Below are 19192 nucleotides of genomic sequence, written 5' to 3' on the forward strand. Positions count from 1 at the left end.
GTACTGGAACAGCAGAGTGTACTGACTGTAAGAACTGAGGTGCTCTGGCAGACAGCGTGTGTGGGGTTCTGGTATGGGCAGGGCTCAAGGGCTTATGGTGTGTGAACTGAGGTGCACTGATGGAGCTGCTCCCGAGCTCCCAGTACTGGAGCAGCAGAGTGTACTGACTGCAAGAACTGAGGTGCTCTGGCTTACACTTGACCAAAAAAGGGGATCTGTGAACTTTTGTAAAGGGCCTTTCACTGCCTGGCGACACAATTAGCTGCACTGTTAGTAACTTTTGATCTGCTTCTCCTAGAAACAGATTATTTGTGTGAAAATCTGCAGATGGTTGCTAATGTGACAAATCTATTGCTATGCAGAAAACATTGCGGCCGCAAAATCGCGTAATTCCAGCGGCCCTGCTGTAGTTCAACCATCGTGCTACTTGTGCACAAATACTAGATTGGGAAACTCTAACTCTGATGTGTTGTGAACATTGTTGAGATTGAAAACCACTGTGGCTAAACGAGGACCGATCTTGTTCCAGGTGCCGGAGGGATCGGGACAACAAGTCGTCTACTTGTATGTAGGCGAAGACCTAGATGACTGGCAGAAGGTGTTCCAGCAGAGCCAGGTCGAGGAGACTCATTCACCGATGATGATTTATGGTAAAGTAATTTTCTGTTCTTCTCAGCGTTTAGTGTTAGACTCCCTCAGTCCATGCGTGGTCTAACCGCAGCGTCAGTTGTTGAATCCTGGAGTAGCAGCCCCACCAAGAAAATATACACAGCTGTGAAACTATGATTTGTAGTGGAGTTGCCCACGTGGAGTAGGCCACTGGTGTCTCGTGGCCGGGAGAGAGTGCTGTGCCAGAGGCCGCCTTCACAGAATACGTGTCCCCAGGTGTGGATTATTATGGTTTAGGAGGATAGTGAGGCCAGGCTCGGGAGCACACCAACATATTTATTATTAGTTCAAGCCTCGTGGCTTAGAAAGAGTAATATTATGCAGGGCTGGACTTCTACATCTGAAGACTAAATGTGATAATTGCCAACATGTTTTTGCAGATCAGCTGTGGGAAATGGGGCCATGTGTTTACTTAACTTTGATGTTTGTGACCTGTAATGTAATGATTTGTTGAGTACTCTGTTCTTGTTTCTTCTTCTCTACTTGATGGTTTCAAAATAAAAAATAATTTTGAGGGGAAAAAATTACGCATCAAAACACATTCAGCTCGAGCTCTTCATTCACTGTGGTTGATCAGAACCCGTCCTGAACCAATGAATCAATCTGCGGACGCATGGGACGTTGCGAGGTCGGCGGAGCTGAGATGCTGGGTCGGGGTGTAGAAGGAGAGTCATCTGTTGAGGTATTCTGATCCAGTGTTGTGCATCCGCTCATAAGTAGAGGAATTGACACAAATGCTTCCCCCACTCGTTAGCTGGGCGACAACTGTAGCGTGTGCTTTTCCAAGGAATCCGATAGAAAAATCTATCTTTCTGAAGGAGGTTTGGATTCCATTTAAGACTGAGGCAAGTTTGATGCAATGCCTTTCATACACCCGCTAGCAGTTAAAGAAGACGTCACAATTTAAAAAGAAAACTGATTGTTAGAAAATCTTTAACAGATTGTTTTATTAAGGATAATTTTGGCAAGTTTTGTCAGCCCTTGCCAACCAACGGTGGAGCAAGGTTGCAGACGCTCCAGTGGACCTTTGTGTGCTATAAAGAAGAAATAGAAGAATTATTTACCAGCTTCGGAAATGCACTACACACCCTTTGATCAGAAAATCAGTTTGATTACTCCAGCTCTGTTCTGATGTCTGTCGCTGTCCAAAATGCAGGTTTAATCTAGTGTACAGAACAACACAGTCTGAAAGGATTGCCTTCTGATGCAGGGTCCTCATGTATGGTGGATATGTGAATGCATAGTCTAACAGCTATATTGTGGTCAGAAGGCTAGCCTGACAGAGCTGTACTGTGGCCAGAAGGCTAGTCTGACAGAGATGTACTGTGGCCAGAAGGCTAGTCTGACAGAGATGTACTGTGGCCAGAAGGCTAGTCTGACAGAGATGTACTGTGGCCAGAAGGCTAGGCTGACAGAGCTGTAGTGTGGCCAGAAGGCTAGGCTTACAGAGCTGTAGTGTGGCCAAAAGGATAGGCTGACAAAGCTGTAGTGTGGTCAGAAGGCTAGGCTGACTGCTGTACTGTGGCCAGAAGGCTACTCTTACGCAGTATAATCTCTGGCATAATCTGAGAGACCATTATCACAGCTCAAATATTAAAATACTGCCCAATTTGTCAACTCTGCATGGCACCAAATATGATCAGTGTGTTTTTGTTATTGAACAAGTAGATTTGCATCTAGTCCCCTGGCCAAGTAAATATTTTATAAAACTCCATACCCCTGATTACTACTTAAAGGCACCCACAGCGCAAACTTCCCAACAGTGACTGTTCCACAGAGAGGCTGCTATAAGCAATGAAAGACGGACCTCGTGTGCTTTGTCGGGTGAGGGCTGATATGTGTTGGCATCAAGGAGGGCTCACAGCAGATTGGATCAGCTGCCATCCAGAAGGAGATTAAAGGAGACTTCAGGATAAATAGTTAGCTTCATGAAAAGCAGTTTAGAGAGACTTTTGGAAAAAGGCACACATATGAGTAGTCTGTTTGAAATTGCATTAACATATGTGATTTTATAAGTGAGTCAAACACATTTTTTGATTTTCAGATAACAAGAAGCCCAGCATGGGCCATAGAGACAAGAAGTCAGCTTAAAACAACATCTACAGACCACTTTTATGCTCCCGCCCAGTACCTCCCTTTCCCTCCAGATATATTCCTAAGCACGGACTGTTTACCACATATACTTTCTAGAGGAAAGCGAATATCATAGCATCCGTTCCTTACTAGTCGTGTTAGTTTTTAATGTTTAATTCTCTTGGCTAGGTAGTGATTTGAAGGGACCGTAAGGATTTGGAGCAACCACGCACAGAATCCTTCTCTGTCAGGTAGTTCACCAGTGGTTGCCACATCAGTAGTCAAACCTCTGGGTAGCTGATTGGGAGAGTTACAAGAAGAGATACAGATGGCCCGCTTGGTCTGATGCAAACGGGACTGACTCTGCATTTTATTCTTGGAATGTTGAGATAATGAGTGAGATGGAGATTCCATAGGAAGTGCACCTCTTTACAGCACATTTGACAATGTGTGTCCTAAAAGATCCTTATTTTACGCTGTTCTGTTTCAGGAGACCTCCATCCCAGGCCCCTTATGAACTGGTCTTAAATCTTATTCTAAGACACTCACAAAGATGCATTTTCATGAGTATTAATGTAGACCAGAGGTCTTCAAACTGGGGGGCGCCTCAAGTGATCCCTGGGAGGGAGCCAGACTCTGGCCAAAAGCAGCATTTTACAGACAACAGGCCTTTGTTTTAAGCAGAAGCATGCTGTTGCACGGTAAGAGTACTTAACTGCAGTGTTTAAATAGGTCTACACATATTTAAACATTGCCATCTTTATAAAATAATTGTAAAAAATTCTGTTGGGGGGGGTGATTTTTGTTTTTTAACGGGCGGCATTGTAGACCACTGATGTAGACCATCACTGGACCAACTTACCTAATGTTCCACTATCTATAGGTTTTGATAAGTTATTTATCTGCTTTGGGACCTTCGACAAGGGATATGAAACTGCTGAAGAATTATGCATTACAATACAACTTTAGGAACAGGGAACCTCTTGGACAACCTTCAAGTCACCCAGCTCAGATGTCTACTGGTTCTGTCCGCTCTGTGGGCATTGTCACACAACACTCTTACATGTTGCCATGATTTTTTAGTTGAACCCCCTGGGTCACGCTGCCTTTATTCTCTGTAGTTGTACAGGACTCGCCTGCCTCAGAAGTACAGGAAGTGGAAGCAGGATCGCATGGTGCACTCCAAGATTTTGGTGAGTTCTACATCTTTTTGATTCTCAGAGTAGGATGTGGAGAGATGAGTGCTCCCTCTGGCTGTTTGCCTGACCGCCCGAGGCTCCCTCTGGCTGTCTGCCTGTCTGCCTGACCGTCTGCTCATCTGGTCGATATTTTTCACTTTGTCTATTGTTCAGTCTCAATAGCACTGCCTGTCGACGTGCTCCACGCTCCTCCTTTCTTCTGTCAATGTGCCCCAGGCCCACGCACTGCCTGCCCTTGTACCCCAATGGTTGAAAGTTTTGATTTTCTTTGTAGGCTAAAAATAGTACAAATATCACCCAATCTAGTACCATAAGTTCAGAATTTTATACAACACCCATTAATCAGACATCTTCCACAATGTACTAAATTTATTTGTTGTATGTAGCACTGTTTGATTTAGTGGCATGATTGTGAAGTGGGAGAGGATTATTCCATTTCTACTCACATGGATTGTATTGTAAATATTGTAACTCCGTTTCAGTGTTCAGTAGGGTGCGTGCCTCGTCCCTTGGTGTGGGGTGCGTGCCTTGTCCCTGGGTGTGGGGTGCGTGCCTCGTCCCTGGGTGCGTGCCTCGTCCCTGGGTGTGGGGTGCGTGCCTCGTCCCTGGGTGTGGGGTGCGTGCCTCGTCCCTGGGTGTGGGGTGCGTGCCTCGTCCCTGGGTGTGGGGTGCGTGCCTCGTCCCTGGGTGTGGGGTGCGTGCCTCGTCCCTGGGTGTGGGGTGCGTGCCTCGTCCCTGGGTGTGGGGTGCGTGCCTCGTCCCTGGGTGTGGGGTGCGTGCCTCGTCCTTGGGTGTGGGGTGCGTGTCTTTTTCCCTGGGTGTGGGGTGCGTGTCTTTTTCCCTGGGTGTGGGGTGCGTGTCTTTTTCCCTTGGTGTAGGGTGCGTGTCTTTTTCCCTTGGGGTTGGGTGCGTGCCTCGTCCCTTGGTGTAGGGGTGCGTGCCTCGTCCCTTGGTGTAGGGGTGCATGCCTCGTCCCCTTGGTGTAGGGGTGCGTGCCTCGTCCCCTTGGTGTAGGGGTGCGTGCCTCGTCCCCTTGGTGTAGGGGTGCGTCTCTCGTCCCCTGGTGTTATGCAAGTCCAAGATAGTAATGGAATACAGTTTAGGTCAACTAAATCAGTGGTGTTTGGGTTGCCATCCGAAACCATTTACCAACATGTTTACTAAGCTAGAGTTCTAAAACAATGACAACATTATTATTTCCTCTGCCGGAAAAGCTTTATAGAGGCATTTTATTGAACAACTGTGTACAATAACTTTTTTCCTAGAAATTAGAAGAATGTTAAGCCTAAAGGGAGATGCAGGACACCTACACAGCTATAAGATAAACCTCATGCATTTACATCGGAGACAAAGGATTTCCCCTACTGAAGACTGGACAGTTCACTTTGAAAAACATTTTTGATTTGTTGTTGAGATGCATAAATGGTTTTTTTTTTTTTTTTTTTTTTGTTTGTTTTTTATAAACATGTTTATTTTTCACTCCCAAGGCAAATGGTGCTCAGGACAATCTCCAAATGCTGGATCAGCACTTGATTATCTGTTATTATAGGCGACAGACTGGGAGCGCTTGCCATGAAATGAAACAGTACAGACCAACACTAAAACATTTGTTTGAAAAATTCTCCAGTTTAGCTATGATCCAGTCTCTGCTTTAAAGACGAGCACTACTCGTTAGATCTGGAAGGTGTATTTGGGTGAACAAAATCCCCAAACAGATCTGCATTTCGCCCTTCCTTATGCATATACAATGCTGCCCACCCGTCCTTCATCCTTTGCCCTCCTGGCCTCCATTCCTCATGCCCATACACCTCTAGGCACCCTTCCTTCTGTCTTTGAACTGCTGGCCTCCCATCCTCATGCCTTTACACCTCTCGGCACCCTTCCTTCAGCCATTGCCCTCCCATCCTCATGCGTATACACCTCTAGGCACCTTTCCTTCAGCCTTTGCCCTCCCATCCTCATGCGTATACACCTCTAGGCACCCTTCCTTCTGTCTTTGCCCTCCTGGCCTCCCATCCTCACGCCTATACACCTCTAGGCACCCTTCCTTCTGCCTTTGCCCTCCCATCCTCATGCGTACACACCTCTAGACACCCTTCCTTCAGCCTTTGCACTGCTGGCCTCCCATCCTCGTGCCTATACACCTCTGGCACCCTTACTTCAGCCTTTGTTCTCCCATCCTCATGCCTATACACCTCTAGGCACCCTTCCTTCAGCCTTTGCCCTCCTGGCCTCCCATCCTCACGCCTATACACATCTAGGCACCCTTCCTTCACCCTTTGCCCTCCTGGCCTCCCATCCTCACGCCTATACTCCTCTAGGCACCCTTCCTTTTGCCTTTGCACTGCTTGCCTCCTATCCTCACGCCTATACACCTCTGGCACCCTTACTTCAGCCTTTGTTCTCCCATCCTCATGCTTACACACCTCTAGGCACCGTTCCTTCAGCCTTTGCACTGCTGGTCTCCCATCCTCACGCCTATACTCCTCTAGGCACCCTTCCTTCAGCCTTTGCACTGCTGGTCTCCCATCCTCACGCCTATACTCCTCTAGGCACCCTTCCTTCAGCCTTTGCACTGCTGGTCTCACATCCTCACGCCTATACACCTCTAGGCACCCTTCCTTCTGCCTTTGCCCTCCTGGCCTCCCATCCTCACGCCTATACACCTCTAGGCACCCTTCCTTCTGCCTTTGCCCTCCCATCCTCATGCGTACACACCTCTAGACACCCTTCCTTCAGTCTTTGCACTGCTGGCCTCCCATCCTCGTGCCTATACACCTCTGGCACCCTTACTTCAGCCTTTGTTCTCCCATCCTCATGCCTATACACCTCTAGGCACCCTTCCTTCAGCCTTTGCCCTCCTGGCCTCCCATCCTCACGCCTATACACATCTAGGCACCCTTCCTTCACCCTTTGCCCTCCTGGCCTCCCATCCTCACGCCTATACTCCTCTAGGCACCCTTCCTTCTGCCTTTGCACTGCTTGCCTCCTATCCTCACGCCTATACACCTCTAGGCACCCTTCCTTCAGCCTTTGCCCTCCCATCCTCATGCCTATACACATCTAGGCACCCTTCCTTCAGCCTTTGCACTGCTGGCCTCCCATCCTCACGCCTATACACCTCTAGGCACCCTTCCTTCTGCCTTTGCCCTCCCATCCTCATGCGTACACACCTCTAGACACCCTTCCTTCAGCCTTTGCACTGCTGGCCTCCCATCCTCGTGCCTATACACCTCTGGCACCCTTACTTCAGCCTTTGTTCTCCCATCCTCATGCTTACACACCTCTAGGCACCGTTCCTTCAGCCTTTGCACTGCTGGTCTCCCATCCTCACGCCTATACTCCTCTAGGCACCCTTCCTTCAGCCTTTGCACTGCTGGTCTCCCATCCTCACGCCTATACTCCTCTAGGCACCCTTCCTTCAGCCTTTGCACTGCTGGTCTCCCATCCTCACGCCTATACACCTCTAGGCACCCTTCCTTCAGCCTTTGCCCTCCCATCCTCATGCCTATACACATCTAGGCACCCTTCCTTCAGCCTTTGCACTGCTGGCCTCCCATCCTCACGCCTATACACCTCTAGGCACCCTTCCTTCTGCCTTTGCCCTCCTGGCCTCCCATCCGCACGCCTATACACCTCTAGGCACCCTTCCTTCAACCTTTGCCCTCCTGCCCTCCCATCCTCACCCCTATGCACCTCTAGGCACCCTTCCTTCTGCCTTTGCCCTCCTGCCCTCCCATCCTCACGCCTATACAGCTCTAGGGACATTGGGCACTTAGCCTTTATAATGCTAGGGTGTTGGGGGGATTGGTTTGCTATTCTTTTAGTCTGTTGCCTGAACTGCCACTTATCTTAACACATATTTAAGTCTCATTGGTATCGGTTGTCGTTGTGTTTCCGAGTTAACTGTGTGAAGTAGTGCAGGCCATTTTTTTGTCCCATCGTTCTGCTGTTCTCTGTTTAACTGTTTCATTCTTTTTAGTTGTACAGGTCCCCCCTTCAACGGCACCACCGAAAATTGGTTCAGTGGTTCAGGACAGACTACAGTACGTGAGTAAGTAGCTGCTTTCCTGTTGATAATTTGTTAAAAAGACCTATTTATTCTTGCCGCCATGTTACTTACAAAGCCTATAATAAAAAGGCATTTTGTCCATACTATTCTTCTATTAGGTGTCCATTCTGAGTCCTCGGTACATCTGTAGGATGTGAGTAGAGACTATTGTCTTGATTTGTACTTGTATATCTTTTATTTGGAATTTTAAAGCCATTGGGCCAATAAACAGACTTACAAACATTATTAGTCTAAATCAACACAGAGAAAACTGTGGAAGCGTCACACAGAATCAGCCAAAGCAAGTTTTAAAATGTTTGATTTCACTTTCTCATTTTGCCATCGATTTTAGCTTCTTACTCTGTGGGACGGGATAGGTTAGCCCACGTTGCTTCTTATGAGTTGATTTGTGAAGCCTAAAGCTCCATCGGCCACCTCCCTCTCTCTGGTACAGAAGCAATGATGATGATGGCGACTTTAGTGACTGGTGCTTTGCCAGCTGAGGTGAATGAGCAGGGCAGTGCTGGTGGCCAGCGACACACTTCGATTGATGCTTTTAGACAGCCTGCCTCGAAAACCTCAAGTAATCCTCCGGGATCTCATAGACCTCACCCCCTGAAGAAACTACAGAGTTGAGAACCTAAATCTGGTGCAAGTCTAGTAAACACTTCCCTGCCAAGGTGGGCAGAAAGACATGTCTATTACTGGGAGTGGAATGATGAAACTGACTTTGGGCTTGTTCAAGTGTTTTGCCAAATTTCCAGGTGTCTGCATGATGACTCTAGCCTAGGAGCCTGAAGGTGTGCCTTTTGAGGTAGTTATGGTGGCCTTTGAGGTCAGGGCAGATTATTCTCTTCCAGGTGCCAAGGAATGCTTAATACTTCTTGTACAGTGAACTTGATAAAGACAGGAGGTGACGACCAGTCAGGAATCTGAGAACATCTTTGCTAGGACAAAATGTTGGCTACACATTGGAAGGCCTCCCACGTTGACTAAGAAGCTTCGACGCTGCATGTTCCTGTTAGTACTCCTAACCCTGCATCTAGAAATACTAGAAAGGAAATACTTCACAGGTTGAAGAGCTTACTTGCCTCTTTCGCCCGCAGCCCCATTGAGCATTAGAGTGGGATCAGGCCCAGATATGAGACTCCCCAACGCTGGGATGAACTGCAGCAGTATCCCATCGTCATTTAGTCTGCTAGCGAGCACTGACAATGCCCAAAGGCCACAGCATCTACCCCATGAGGAGCTGTAAGAGGTGCTCTAGAAGGAAGGCCCCAAGAGCGCCTGGTTCATGAGGTCAGATGAGCGCTGCATCTTGATCAGTCATCCAAGGCACAGACTGAAGGTGAAGGAACTGGGCATGCAATGTTTTAGAGGGATAACAGAAGGATTACAAAGCGAGCCTTCCATCCCAGGACCAGCCGGCAGCTGGTAATGCTATAGTTTCAAAAGAAGTTCCTTGTGATCCCTACATAGAAGTTTCTTCTTGAAGGGTATGTCGGGGCAAGAGGATCTAAGATAACGTTCTTCTGACTTTTGTAATCTGGAAACTCTCATTGACCTTTTCGAACTGGTCAAAGTCTAGTAAGTGATGTGAACAAACGACGACTCCTCGTATCACTGCATGTGGTTAGATTTCAGATGCTAAGGATGGGCTTTGTTGATCCCCTGGTTTCTCCTCCTACCTCAGCTCAAACAAAAAATATACTTGTACCTAATCATGCCAAGAGCGATACTGAGAATGTCCCATGTGGTGGTCATGCCTGGTTGGTTTCCCAAAAGTCTTTTGAATCAGGCATTCAATTTCATCAGCACCTAAATGAAGGCCATGTGTAACAATAATGGAATAAACCACAGTGGTGTGAAGAAAAAAGCACAGCCTCTTAAGATGTTACATATTTAGATACATCTGGCCTTAATGTAATCTTCACCCAGTCCTGACCGTAGATAAATATAACCTTATGAAAGCACACTGAAGATTTGCTGCTGTTACATTTTAACCAACATTCAACATTTCGTGTTTCAGTTTTGCTGAACCCCTTTTAGCAGCAATAACTAGAAGTAAATAGTTTGCGTAATTGTTTGTTTCGGTTATTGATTGGGAAGATCTCTGATATGATCCTCCTTACAGTCCTGCTTAAGCCTGGTGAATGTTTGATGGTGTTCATTACTGGTGTGCTTTGCAATAGAATTCTGAATCCTGATCTGCGTTGGGCAAAGCTTCGGGTGCCAGGCAGCTGGTCTTCCCTTTCCCTCCAGAATGCCGTGGGATTGAGAGGAATTCATGGTATTTTGCTAACCTAAGCTGTGCACACCTTTGGCTACCTTTCCACAAATTGTGTACTTGTCTAGATTTTCCCAGTGGCAGAGTTTAGGAACGTGCACCTTTTTGACATGGCCACACCCACTTTTTGCCTGGTATTCGATGCAATTTTGACAGAAATTCCTGCTATCCAGGTTCCCAGTGCCAGATTTTGTTGCCTAAATTGTACAGTTGTTCCCCAATTAACAGTACTTTTGGCACCCTTGTAAGTCCCTAGTAAATGGTACACCAGTACCTAGGGCATGGGTACCAAAGAGGGCCCTTAAGGGCAGCAGCATGTATTGTGCCATCCCTAAGCGACCCCTCACCTAGCTCACGCGAGTGGCCATTGCAGATTTCTTGTCGCAACAAGACATAGCACACAGCCTGTATGCCACCCCTACAGCAGGCCTTCCAGCCCTAAGGCAGGGTGCATTGTACAGTGGTACCAAGGGCCCCGTGACGAGGGAAGGTCCCTAAGGGCTGCAGCATGTGTTGTGCCACCCTAAGGGACCCCTCACCTAACACAAGCACACTGCCATTGCAGATTGTGTGTGTTGGTGAGGAGAAAAGGGCAATGTTGAGATGGTATCCCCCTTAGGATGCCATGCCCTTCTGCCTGTGGCATAGATAAGTCACCCCTCTAGCAGGCTTTACAGCCCTAAGGCAGGGTGCACTATACCACAGGTGAGGGCATAGCTGCATGAGCAATTTGCCCCTACAGTGTCTAAGCAAAACCTTAGACATTGTAAGTGCAGTGTGTCCATATTAAATATATGGTCTGGGAGTTTGTCAAAACGAACTCGACAGTTTCCATAATGGCTACACTGAATACTGGGAAGTTTGGTATCAAACGTCTCAGCACAATAAACCCACACTGATGCCAGTGTTGGATTTATTTAAAAATGCACACAGAGGGCATCTTAGAGATGCCTCCTGCATTTGACCCAATCCTTCAGTGCAGGACTGACTGGTCTGTGCCAGCCTGCCACTGAGACAAGTTTCTGACCCCATGTGGCGAGGGCCTTTGTGCTCTCTGAGGCCAGAAACAAAGCCTGCTCTTGGTGGAGGTGCTTCACACCTCCCCCTGCAGGAACTATAACACCTCAAAGGCTCAGGCCTCATGTTTCAGTGCCCCAGGGCACTCCAGCTAGTAGAGATGCCTGCCTGCCCCCCCCCCCCCCCACCCCCACCCTTCCCTAAGAAAAACAAGGAGTGACCACTTCAGCAGGTGTCCAGAGCTGAATTGACCCACTCCCTGCAGAATCCTCCATCTTAGTTTGGAGGACAGGGACCAATAGGGATAGGAATATGCCCCCCTCCTCAAAGGGAGTGGACACAAGGGGGGTGTAACCACTGTTTAGGACCCCTAAAACGCCCCTCAATCTTGTATTTAAGGTTTCCTTGATCCAAGCTAGTCATATTCCTGACGACCTCGCAAGAAGGACTGCTGAGCTGAAAACCCCGCTTAGAGGAGGAGGAGACAACAACTAACTCGACCTGCCCGTCTCCTGCTTCAAAAAGCTGCAAAAGAAGAGCAACTCCTCCTGCAGGTCCAGCGACCCCTGAAAAACCTCCAGAGGGCTGCCAGCATCACAGAGTATCAAGAAACTCCCGTGGACAGCGGCCTTGTCCAAAGAAGAACAGAAGAAGAAACCTCTTCTAAAGGTGCAAAATCGTGAGTCCAAACCACTCTGCACCCGACGCCCATGGTCCGAATCCAGGTGGCCCAACCGACCAGAGAGGATCCCCCAGGCGACTAAGAGCCCACCCTGGGTTGACCTTTTCACCCCTCCACGATGACGCCTTCAGAGGGTAATCCCGAGGGCCCCTTTGACCGCGATTGCCCTGGACGAAAATAACTGATGCCAAAGGATCCACTGCACCCACAGCCCCCAGGCCTCTTCCCTGTCTGACCGGGGTGTGCCCGAGACACTTCCCACTCCCTCCCCACCCCCGCCTGCAGAGCCTGAGTGACCCCCCCGGGTCCCCTCATAGAGTTTCATTGAAACCCGGTGCCCTGTTTGCACCCTGCACTCGGCTGCCCTAGTCGTGCTGGGGGTTTGAGGTTGGTGCATAATCTGGACTCGACCCCCCCCCCCCCCCAATGCCCTCCAAGTCACGGGTACTTACCGGCTGACCGGATTCCGAGTACCCCCTGTCTCCATAGGAGCCCGCTTTAAAATTGCTCAACTTTGACCTCTGCACCCAGCTGGCCCTGTGTTGCTGGTGGTGGGTGTTTGGGGTTAACTTGAACCCCCAACGGTGGACTACCTGTAACCCGGAGACTGGAACTGTAAATCGTGTACTTACCTCTAAAACTGTACTTTATTTTCTTCCCCAAGGAACTGTACAGAAAATGCAATATCCACTTTTAAATTAGATATTGTCTGTTTTCTTAAACTGTTCACTTGACTAAAGTGAAAGTTACATTGATGTCTATGCTAGGTACTTACCTGCAACAGTATTTACTTCTAAACTGAATCTTGTGGTTCTAGTAATAAAGTAACAAATATATTTTTCTATATAAAATCCTTTTGGTCTGGAGTTAAGTCTTTGAGTGTGTGTTTTCACTTATTGCTTGTGTGTGTATAACAAATGCTAGTGTATCTATTATTGCCTCTGGGGAGCCCCTGGACTCTGTGCACACTATATCTCATTTTGATAAAGTATATACAGAGCCAGCTTCCTACAGCATGGTAGAGGAAATAAATGGGGCCCAATAAAACATGCTATATATCGCAACTGTACACACATTTATTAGTACAGAACAAACGTCAAATTCCATTTCATTAAAGCAGTAGAGCAAACTTTATCCAAGAAAACCCCTTTTTGCGGCCACACAGATTGAATTTTGCAAATACTTTACACGTGGTAACAAGGGTCATAACGGTCTCTTCAGTGTCATGTTACTTTATTGCAAAAAAAATTAATGCCTGGCATCCTACTTCTAGTTAAATATTTTTTTTTATACAAATAAGAAAATGAAAATGGAAACGTACCCTGGCATGAACCATTAATAGAGTGGAAAGGAAGAGGCATAATCACCCCCTTCAAGCTGTGCCTCTCATGAGTCACGACTTCTCCACACACCTAAAACACAATGGTATAACATGGTTGCTCGATGCCAGCCTCGGGCAAGGGCGCTCGATGCCAGCCTCGGGCAAGGGCGCTCGATGCCAGCCTCGGGCAAGGGCGCTCGATGCCAGCCTCGGGCAAGGGCGCTCGATGCCAGCCTAGGGCAAGGTCACCTGTTGCCGGCATAAGACTAAGCCGTAGTACAAATTGCGTAGATATAGTTTTGATAGGATGACCTGATAGTGTTCAAATTCCAAACTTGTTGAAATGTAGCACTTCTTTCCGGATCTTGCACATTAACCCACAAATTCTTTGTAGTTGTGCAGGAGTCCCAACCAGCTCCAGAACCGCCAGCAGATACTGCAATCCAGAAAACTTGTCAATCGTCAAGTAAGTATAACACTTTCTTCTTTCTTTATTCTTCACAGCACATGTGTTTGCGGGAGAGAAAACACACCTTGTTATGTCATGAAAGACTGTCATTTTACAGTTTCAGTGTTTAGGAAGGTAAATGAACAGGTCATTTTCATTTGATGGCATGTGTGGCTGTAGATTCACATGCTCTGCATACTTCTGCCATCTAGTGATGGGTCCGGAAGGTTACAAGTTGTTTTTCTTTGAATTTTTTTTCGAGTCAGGCATAGTGACTCCTTCTCTTGCTGTTAATGCGCATAGACCTTGACTTAGTTGGATTGTTTTCTTCCACCATCTCGTTCGGTCGTGTTCTCACCAAGCTCAGAGTCACACCCATCTTTTCAGACTCTTCTGTTCGGGATACCTTATCCACCTCCGGTATTGTTTTTGACCGCATATATTCCATTCCTTGCGTTTTGGAGCAAGAAGGAATCACCCGTTTGATCGACATGCTCCAAAAGAGGCCCTTCAGGACACTCCTTTCCCGATCCCATCGTCTAGAACGTGAACTCCTGATTGAACAGATTCCTTTGTTTCTGCCCTAAATGCCACACAAAGTTCCCTTGGACAGACCAGCACCAGGCATGCAACCTTGGTTTGTTTCCAGACCATAAAGAGGAGGTCTGCAAGGCTTGTCAGTCTTTTCGATCAAAGAAAGCTCTACGGGATCGAAGGATACGCTGTCGTGAGATGCAGGAGGCCAAAGAAACACCGGACATCTTCGGTGAACAAGATGTCAAGTTGGAGCCAGAAGCAGAGATAAAAGAATCCTTGGCGGCTGAGGATGAGGCCTCCGCCATCAGAGACTGACTCAGATGTGGACTTTGCCCTTGAGATGCAAGATCTTCCTCCGAGGCAACGTACAGTGTATACCGGCTCCCCTCTCCCAAAAATCAGCATGTTCCACTGAAGCAAAGGCTACCAGGCTGCCACTGCCATTAGGCCTTAGTCCGCACTGAGAGATTCATTCTGATGCCCCATCATTGACCTTGGCCTTGAAATTAATGCCTAAAAACACCATCTCGGCGACGAGCTGCTCATCTTCTGCTTCGGCACCTACAGCTTCGGTATCCCAGTCTGCACCGACCACAGCGCTGACCGCTTTGACCTCAAAACAGAATCCTGCTTTGGAGCTGAAAAGACTGAAAGTTTTCCCGAGCACTTTCATAGAGCCTACCCTCTATAAAAATGAAGTAGGATCGCGGCACCAAGCAGACACAACTTCATTTTCAGGAACACAGACTGCCCATGTCTTGTTCAAAGCTGTTGTTTCGACACCTTCAAAAAGACAGCTTTTGTTTGAGGAGGCTATTGATGTTCCAGCGCCTCCTACCAATTAAGAGAGGATGGACAAAGACTCTGCTTTGATACACCCTCCTCTGTCTACCTCTCATCCACCACCTTCACTCTTGCCTCCTCATTCAGTGACCCCCTTGACATTAGCCCTCAGGGTTATGAAAAAGGACAATGAGGCAGCTAAATGCCTGGGTACCTTGCAGACCCTGCTACACGTGGTTCGTTTCACTGGCCGTTATATCAACCGGCTTCCAAAACGGCAAAACATAGCATCAGATCAATGGATGTTGGATATTAACCAACATGGTTACCGTCTAAAACTTATTTCCACTCCTCCAAACGTTCTTCCGCGCACTCACAACATTTCTCTAGGGCACATCACCCTGCTTAAACAGCAAGCTCAGGCTCCCTTAACCAAAGGAGCCATAGACCCCGTTCCTCCATACCATCAAGGGGCAGGGGTATATACTCTGTACTTTCTAATTCCCTAAAAGGCCTGTTCTAGATCTCGGGCCTCTAAATTGTTACACCCTGTCAGAGCATTTTCACAGGGTAACACTCCAGGTCGTGATCCATCTCCTTAAGCAAGGCGATTTCCTATTGGCATTAGACCTGAAGGACGCCTACCTTCACATCCCCATACACCCAGCGCATCACAAATACCTCGGATTTGTCATCACAGGCAAACAGTAACTTTTCAAAGTACTCCTGTTCGAAGAAAGAACTGCATTATGGGTGTTCACAAATGCCCAGCAGTGGTAGCAGCTCACACCGACAAAATATTCACCTTTTCACATATCTAGACAACTTACTTATCAAAGCCAGCTCTCTCAAACTTTGCCTACACCACATTAAAGTCACCATAGACTTGCTTCACCAACTGGGTTTCACTATCAACTTCCAAAAATCTCATCTATAGCCTCTCAAGATCCAGCCCTATCTAGGGGCTGTTCTAAATACACAGCTGGGTTTAACGTATCCCAATGCAGCAAAGATACACACTTTTCCAACACAAATCTCTTGTTTTCGCCTCAGTGATCAAGTCTGTCAGATCTGTCATGAGACTTCTAGGCCTGATGGCCTCTTGCATTGCTATAGTCCCCAATTCAAGACAGTATATGTGTCTGTTGCAGTAATGTCTAGCACGTCAATGGTCTCAATCAGGGGTTGTTTGGAAGGTCTAGTGTTGGTAGGCAGCTGCACCCATCACTCTCTGCAGTGGTGGAACACAAACAACCTGTTAAAGGGGCGGCCCTTCCTCAACCCTGTTGTCCAGATCATTCTGACAACAGACGCCTCGCAGAGAGGGTGGGGTGCTCACCTTCAGGATCTCCCAGTCCAGGGTCTATGGCAGTGGTTCCCAAACTTTTGATTTCTGTGGACCCCCACTTTAACATTAATGGAACCCGGGGACCCCCACTGAATCCTCATGGGAATCGGGGGACCCCCCGCCTGAGTCATTACTGGAAGCTGAGGACCTAATTTGTCAATACTTGTTAATATTTTTTTTTTTACTTTCTAGGCTCTTGCGGACACCCTGAGAAGGCTTCGCGGACCCCCAGGGGTCCCCGGACCACAGGTTGGGAACCACAGGTTGGGAACCACTGGTCTATGGGATCCAAACATCGCAGTAGGCACATCATTTACCTAGAACTCCTCGCTGAGCAGCCAGGGCTAAAAGCATTCACACTTCTCCTAATCAACTAAATTGTCCTAATGTGCACAGGCAACAAGACATCCATGTATTATGTGCGGAAACAGGGTTTTAGGGGGCGTTCTCTCCAGCTGTCTTGACCATTGGAGACAATCTGGTGTTGGGCTATTAACCACAACATCTCCCAGGAGCACACAACAACTTTGCCGACCTCCTCCGTGGGATGCGGCAACAAATCTATGAGTGGGAACTCCACCCTCACGTCCTTCTTCCCTACTTCCAGAAGTGGCAGTTTCCAGACATAGACCTGTTCCCAACAAAAGAAAAAAAAATGCCCACTTTTCGCGTCCAGGTTCCTGATCTGTGGATTAACTGGTCAGGGTTATTTGCCTACACTTTTCTTCCTCTCCTCCTCCTTCCGTTTCTGGTACGAAAGCTCAGGCAAACATACCTCATGCTGAGTCTGATGGGCCTCACATGGGCCCAACAACCATGGGTCACCACTCTTCTAGAATTATCAGCAGTTCCTCATGAGAAGCTTCCCCCTCAGCCCGGACCTTATTACTTAAAACCGTGAACTAATCAGACACTCAAATCCCAAGGGATTAAATCTTATGATATGGCTCCCAAAGTCATAGAATTCTGATACCTTAACCTGCCTCAAGAACGCAAGGACATTCTTAAGGAAGCATGTAGACCCACTACTAGGGCATGTTATGCAGTAAAATGGAAATGTTTTGTCTGCTTCTGTCTATACAAACAGTAGGACCCTTGCACAGTACCAGTGCAGGGCATTCTTTCCTACCTCCTTCATTTGCAAAAAGCAAACTTAGCGTACACTTCCGTAAGATCACATTTGACTGTCATAGCTGCCTGTCTTCAGAACAGACATTCTTCTCCCTTCAAGATCCCACTCAGTAAAGCCTTTATGGCAGGACTTTAGGGAGTGATTCCGCCAAGAATACCTCTAGTACATTCTTGGAATCTAAATATTGTACTCACAAGATTAATGGTTCCACCATTTGTACCTCTGCATTCATAACCTTACCAATTTTGTCTTGGAAAGAGTCATTTCTAGTTGCTATCACTTCACTCAGGCGTGTAAGTGAGCTCCAGGCTTAAACCCTGCAAGAAACCTTTTTCCAAGTACCCAAGGATAAAGTAGTTCTTCGCAAAATTCTTACCAAAGGTGGTATCTCATTTCCACCTAAATCAGTCTATTGAATTGCCAGTCTTATTTCTTCAACCAGATTCCGTTGCTGAAAGAGATCTCCGCACATTAGATGTGAAGAGAGCGCTTATGTGCTACATTGATAGAACTAAAACTTTTAGAAAGACTAAACAGCTTTTTGTTGCTTTCTCCCCAGCACACAACGGCAACCCCATAACTAAACTGGCATCCCTAGGTGGATTGTTAAATGTACTCAAACCTGTTGTGCTAAAACAAAAAGAACATTACCTGTTCCTCCTAACACACACTCCACTCGGGGGGGGGGGGAAGAAAATGGAGCATCTGCAGCCTTTTTAGGTAATATTCCCATAGCAGACGTATGCAAGGCAGCCACATGGTCTGCACCACACACCTTCACCAAGCATTATTGTGCGGATGTGTTAGCACGACCGAAAGCTAATGCAGGACAGGCAGTGCTACATACACAGACCACTGCAACACCCACAGGTTAGCCCCCGCTTTTGGGAGTCACTGCTTTACAGTCTATACAGAGCATGTGTATCTACAGCCACATGTGCCACTAACGGAAAATTATACTTACCCAGCAAATATCTGTTGTGGCATGTAGTGCTGTAGATTCACATTCGCCAACCATCCTCCCTTAACACCTGTGGCTGCTGCAGTGTCTTCACTTTGATTTCCATATTAACTTACATTGACATCTCTATGGTTAGACCTAAAATATACTCCATTCTCACCCGCCTGGGAGAAAACAGTCTGACACTGGAGTTGATGCCAATGCACATTACAAGGAAGAGGAGGAGTCACTATGCCTCGTGACTTAAGACATTTCGAAGAATAACAAGCTGTGGCCTTCTGGAGCCAGTGCTAGATGGTAGGAGCATGCAGCCAATGCCCAGACAGATGCTTACTGGGTAAGTAACATTTTCCTTTTGATCTATATTTGCCTCTAGACCCATTCTCTCTATGATGTAATTGATGTAATTTGTACACAAAGGTTCAACCAGTTTCCCTCTTAGTGGTTTTTGTTTTTGCAAGCTTCCGTTGCATGGAGGGTCTTAGCTTCTTCAATGCACTGTATCAAGCCTGAAAAATAAATCCCTGTCACCATCTTGGAAGGATGATGATTGTAACATGATTGACTGTTTCCCTCTAGACCTGCTGGACGTACGCAGAACAGATCTTAGGGAGAGAAGAGAAGACTGCAAAGTTCACTATCCATGACACAGCACAGCTTTATCCCTTCTGATATAAATAGCTA

General features: G+C 47.3%; 1 protein-coding gene across 1 annotated transcript in view; it reads left to right on the forward strand.

Moving 5' to 3' along the window:
- The window catches only part of LOC138249557 (gastrula zinc finger protein XlCGF57.1-like), a 49368-nt gene that overhangs the window by 12364 nt on the left and 17812 nt on the right, over positions 1-19192 (forward strand). The window contains exons 2-5 of the mRNA XM_069203518.1: positions 530-650; positions 3864-3935; positions 7924-7995; positions 13694-13765. Of these exons, the coding sequence (XP_069059619.1) occupies positions 530-650; positions 3864-3935; positions 7924-7995; positions 13694-13765 (337 nt within the window). The remainder of the gene's footprint in view (positions 1-529; positions 651-3863; positions 3936-7923; positions 7996-13693; positions 13766-19192) is intronic.

This window comes from Pleurodeles waltl, chromosome 1_1 (genome assembly GCF_031143425.1).
Source record: "Pleurodeles waltl isolate 20211129_DDA chromosome 1_1, aPleWal1.hap1.20221129, whole genome shotgun sequence".
In the NCBI taxonomy this organism is placed as follows: Eukaryota; Metazoa; Chordata; class Amphibia; order Caudata; family Salamandridae; genus Pleurodeles; species Pleurodeles waltl.